Here is a 5,834-nt window from a genome sequence, read left to right as displayed (position 1 = left end):
TAGATATATATCTCAACCAACAATAAGTACCAAATGAATTAATATGAAATACTTATTATATAAAGATAGAAAAATTATTTAAAAAATATCATAATATCAAAATAATAACCATTCAATAATCATCCCTTCATCCATAATCGATGAGTTCTTGAAAATTGGTTATTTTCCCTAAAACTATATATATTTTATATATACTTTATCTATAAGGCTCAATTTAATTTTAATTTTAATTTTTTTTTATAAATTGATTTTAATTGAGTTTTTTACCTGTAATTTTGGATTTTGTCCCTAATAATATTATTATATATATGTATATATAGTTGTGGCTGAGTAGCTGACATGTAAAAAGCAGCCTTGAACATTGAGGTACATGCTGTGATTGAGAAGACCCATCAAGCCAAGTGAAATCATAGTTGTGGCTGATGCCAGTGTCATGTAACCGGCACCACTTGAACGTTGGGCCTCACAGAGGCAGCAACAAGTGATCAAGACCTTTTGTGATATACCGTTCTTGAGAAGACTTGTCAAGTCAAGTGAGATCGTAGTTGTGGCCGATGCTAGTTCTGTGTAACTGTCACATAAAAAGCACCCACTACACTCTTGGAGTGGTTGGCATTATGAAGAGCATCCAGCTGTTGAAACCATGCCAAATCGGACTGCAACCTGGTGCCGCTTCCCAGTTTTTGGTCAAACTGTCCAACCCATGCCAGCATGGAAAACAGATGTAAAATGAAGATGATGATGATAATGATATATATTTTTATATACATAAAATCTACATTGATTTCGTGGAAACAGCTTGCCAAAGTTTTGATGTGGTCACCGGCTGTTCTAATTACCTCCCTCTGCTAGTTCATTTTTGTAACACAAAACTTAAGGTGTTTTTCTGTGTGTGTGTGTGTGTGTGTGTATCATCATCGTCATCATTTTGATATCCAGTTTTTCCAAACTAGCCTGGGTCAAATGGAATTTGTTAAGGCAGATTTTTACAGCCGGATGCTCCTTCCTGTTGCCATGCCTCACCTGTTTCCTGGAAAGGTAATAATTCCTCATAGCTAGACATATTTTATACGGAAGACCACAAATGAACAACCCCACTTGTTTGACAATGGTACTCATTTACAGCTATCATGTGATATCAAGACTAGGGTACACACGCACATAGAGGTGTCTGTGTGTATAGATATATACATACATATATATGCGATGATTTGAGAACACACACACACATCATTTAATGTCTGTTGTCCATACTGGCATGGGTTGGACAGTTTGATCAGGGCTGGTAAACTAGAGAGCTGCACCAGACTCCAGTCTGATTTGACATGATTTCTGTGGCTGGATGCCCTTCTAACACCAACCACTTTACAGTGTGTGTTGGGTGCTTTTACATGGCACCACACAGGCACTTTTATGTGACAGTGCCACAAGTGTTCCACACCACCAGAAGGACCGGTCTTAATACTTCTACTGTGAAGTACAAGTCCTCTTGAGTACAGGAAGGTGCCAGGTGTCTCGGTTCTTTGTCATCTCACCTGAAAGGTTCAGCATCTTGAGATTGTTCTTCAGTACTTCATCCCACGTCTTTCTGGGTCTTCCACTTCCACATGTACCATCTACTTTGCGAGATCAGCACTTCTTTATATGTCTGTCAGCATCCATCCACATCACATGACCAAACGAGCACAGTCTTTTCTCTTGCACACAGCAACTAATTACTCTTATGCCAGAGAGGGGAATATGTTGAATAAAATCACAAATAACTAATCCCCCCCGATATTTTCATTTACTCAAAGCCAGGAATTCTTCAACACCTCGTGGGTTTTCTCTGACGGAAAGTTCCCCTCTTCTGGCTTTGTTAGTTTTCAATTATCGTCAATACTTCTGTAACTTCAGTTTCACTTTTTAGTTAGGGTTGTAAGCCCTACACAAGCCCGCTTTTGCCACTGAGGAAGAAGGGGTCCGTATTTTGTCTATCTGGCCTCTATCCTTTCACTTGTCCAGCATGTGAGGCCCTAACAAAAGTTTGCACTCTGCTGATATAGTTTTCATGGTCATTGAGACACACAGGCGACCCCCTTCTGGGGGACTTGAATCACAAATTTCGCCAATCTCTTTGCATTTCATGCAGTGATTGTGGGTAGATGGTAAAATTAGGAGAGCAACATTTGAAGCATTTTGTGGTATGTAAGGACAGATAGATGGCAGGATTGGGACAAAAAAAAAAAGACAAAAATACCTTGTGGTATTTGGTTGCATTCTGAGTTCAAATCTTACCCAGGTCAGCTTTGCCTGTCATCATTTCAAAACCAATAAAATAAGTGGTAATCAATGAATTAGGTACTGACGCATGTGAATGGGTGGATGTAATTGATAGTACCCGAGACAGAAATCAATTTGAAGGAAAAGGTGTGTGGATTTGGTAACAGCTGTTAAGGTTAGTGCATGATGCTATATATTTGTGTGTGTGTGCATGTGTGTATTTATGTTGGTTTGTGTTTATGGATTTTGGGGTATGTGTGTATGTATATGTGTGTGTGTGTGTGTGTGTGTTTGTACACATTTGCTTACCAAAAAGAAAAAGAAAAGAAATTTTCTCTAGGTCTTGCAAAAATCACTTCATAAATCTGTTTTAATCCGTATAGATTCTTGCCACAACCTGTTATACACACACACACACACACACACACACACACACACACATTCTCTCTGTCTGTCTGTCTCTCTTCCCCTCACACACATCAACACATATATATATATATATATATATATATATATATACACACATAGACAGGCACATGTACAAACAGATGCACACATTCTCTGTTTGTCTGTCTCTCTGTCTCTATCTCTCTCTCCCTGTTTCTCTCTCTCTCTCTCTCTCCTACACACACACATGGACATATACATGCACACACACTCCCTGTCACACACACACACACACACGTCAGACCTATTCACCTTCTCTTCCTCATCCTACTCCTCCCTCTCTTTGTCTCTTCATTCTATGCACTTTGGTCCTCCCTCTTTCTCTTCCCCCACTCACACACTGTCTCTCAACCATTACTACCACCACTCACTACTACTACTACTACTACTACTACTACAGAGTTTGACAGAGCCAAATACTAAGTGGAGACCAAGTGTTGAGAAGGACCCGAGAACTTTTCTGTGATTTGTAAACCCAGGCTTATACTGCACACGCAATAGTTCTTTCTCTCTTGTTTACCTATCTGTCTGTCTGTCTGTCTGTCTGTCTGTCTGTCTGTCTGTCTGTCTGTCTGTCTGTCTATCCATCCATTCATCTGTCTGACTACATATCTCTCTGCCTCTCTGTCTATCTGCCTCTCTGTCTATCTGTCTATCTGCCTCTCTGTCTATCTGCCTCTCTGTCTATCTGCCTCTCTGTCTATCTGCCTCTCTGTCTATCTACCTCTCTATCTATCTATTTATTTGTCTATCTTCCTATCTTCATACACACACACACACACACCTATACGCTTGTATATACACTTGTAATTCATTCTTGTTGCCACTTATTTATGCATTCCCATTCATTCATTCACCACGCACACTAATTCAGACACATTCTGTCTATCTCATTCTCACACACACAAACTCAAACACATACTTGCTTATTCACACATTCAAAACAACACGCAAATATTTCCATACATACTTTTCCACATTTTCCACTTTGCCATTTTTTTCATATCCCCTTGTCTAATTCTTAATTGCTTTTAACTTCATTTTAACTTCACTCAATGCATTTTGTTACAGTGTTCCACCCTCCTCTTCTACATTCTTAACCTCTCTTACTAACGGCGTTAACCCGTTATCCTTCTATACTATATCACATACATACATAAACACACACACACACGCACACACATCCTCACCCCCACTCTCTCTCACACACACACACGTGCTCTCACTCCTCTCTCTCTCTCCCACATACTCTGCTTCTATATCTGTCACCCTCTCCCTCCCTCCCTCTTTTTCTCTCACACGCACAGTCTGTCTGTCTCTCTCTCTCTCCCACACTCTATTTTTATCCCTCTCTCTCTCCCTCCCTCTCTTTCCCATACAGTCTCTCTGTCAGTTTCTATTCCTGTCTCTTCTTCTCTTGCACACACATATAGTCTCTATCTATCTATCTATCTATATATCTGTCTATCTATCTATCCGTCTGTCTATCTATCCGTCTATCTATCTGTCTATCTATCTATCCGTCTGTCTATCTATCTATCTATCTATCTCACACACACACACACACACACACACACACACACACTCTTCACTGATGTCCGAACCACGACACCGTCATAAGAAGCGGTCCACCACCAATGGCCAGAAGAAGCAGACCCAGATCAGCAACACTGCAGAATCCAGCGTAGACGCACAGACAGGGTCCACCTTGCTTTGGAACCTTATCTGGTTGGTCAGCATTGCACTTGGTGCATCCGTCTGCTGCATTTGTGGCTGGAAACATGCTCGCTACATGGCTCAACTACACGAGAACTATTTATGGTTTACCAACATTAAGGTGAGATCTTTCTTGGAAGGACAGGCTCAGGTCACTATAGTAGTAGTGGTGGTTGTGTGTTGTGGTGAACGTGTGTGGCTCATGAGCATAAGGTTGTGAGTTCAATTCCCAGCAGCACATTCTGTCCTTAAGCAAGACATTCTATTTCATGTTGCACCACTCCACTCAGCTCTCAAAAACAAGTTGTATTTCGAAGGATCAGCTTTGTCACATTCTGTATCACACTGAATCTCCCTGAGAACTACATCAAGGGTACATACGTCTGTGGGGTACTCAACCACCTGCTCGTTAATTTCACAAGCAGGCTGTTCCTTTGATTGGGACCCACATCATCATACCTGACAATGCCGTAGCTATCTATCTATTTATCTATTTATCTGTTTGTCTGTCTGCCTGTTCATCTATCCTTCCTTCCTTCCTTCTACGTTGTTCCAGTCCTCTCAGCTCCCAAAAACGAGTTGTACCAGTAATTCAAAGGGCCGGCCTTGTCACATTCTGTGTCACACTGTATCTTCCTGAGAACTACATCAGGGGTACATGCGTCTGTGGAGTCCTCGGCCACATGCATGTTACTTTCACAAGCTGGCTGTTCCATTGATTAGGTCAACTGGAACCCTCAATGTCATAACTAACGGAGCGCCAGGCAGACATGTATGTGTAGTAGTATCTGGTGGTGGTGTATGGCAGTGGTGGCTATGTAGTGGTTACATGGTTGTGTGGTGGTGGTGGTGGTGGTGTGTAGAGGTGCATGGTGGTTGTAGTGGTGTTATGTGGTCCCAGTGCAATGTAGTGAATTCAATGAAAGCTAAAGAGGGGACAAGTGAGAGAGGGAAGAAGAGTGAAAAAGAGATAAGAGAATTGACCCCTGTATTTTGACTGGTACTTTGTTTATTGACCCCAGAAGAATGAAACCCAGATTTGACCTAGCCAGGATTCAACCTCAGAGCACAGAGCTCCATAAAGGATACTCCAAAGTATTTCATACAATGTTCTGACAACTCTACCATTTCAGCCCCTGAGATGAGTCTAACATGATTTGAGGGAGATTTTGCTATTATTTCTGGAAGATAGAACTATCATGTAGATGCCCCAAAGAACACCTTCAACAGCTTCTCTAAGTGTAGCATTGTTTCTAATAATATATTGTTCTTTCATGCCAACCTTTCCTTCATTGAACACTAAACTTTGCTTGCGAAGACCTGTTGGGGCAAGTGAAATCGAAATCGAACCAAATTCGATGACTGGCACCTGTGCCAGTGGAGCGCTAACAGCCCCATTCGAGCAGGAT

The 5,834-nt window shown here is 41.3% G+C and overlaps 1 protein-coding gene across 1 annotated transcript in view; it reads left to right on the top strand.

Moving 5' to 3' along the window:
• Positions 1-4,106: 4,106 nt before the first annotated feature.
• Positions 4,107-5,834, top strand: part of LOC106868987 (probable C-mannosyltransferase DPY19L3) — a 29,297-nt gene continuing 27,569 nt past the window's right edge. The window contains exon 1 of the mRNA XM_014914471.2: positions 4,107-4,546. Coding sequence (XP_014769957.1) covers positions 4,304-4,546 — 243 coding nt within the window. The 5' untranslated portion in view covers positions 4,107-4,303. The remainder of the gene's footprint in view (positions 4,547-5,834) is intronic.

Source organism: Octopus bimaculoides, chromosome 27 (genome assembly GCF_001194135.2).
Source record: "Octopus bimaculoides isolate UCB-OBI-ISO-001 chromosome 27, ASM119413v2, whole genome shotgun sequence".
Taxonomy (NCBI): domain Eukaryota; kingdom Metazoa; phylum Mollusca; class Cephalopoda; order Octopoda; family Octopodidae; genus Octopus; species Octopus bimaculoides.
The sequence above is the reverse complement of the archived record's forward strand: the minus strand, read 5'-3'. Positions and strand labels throughout refer to the sequence as shown.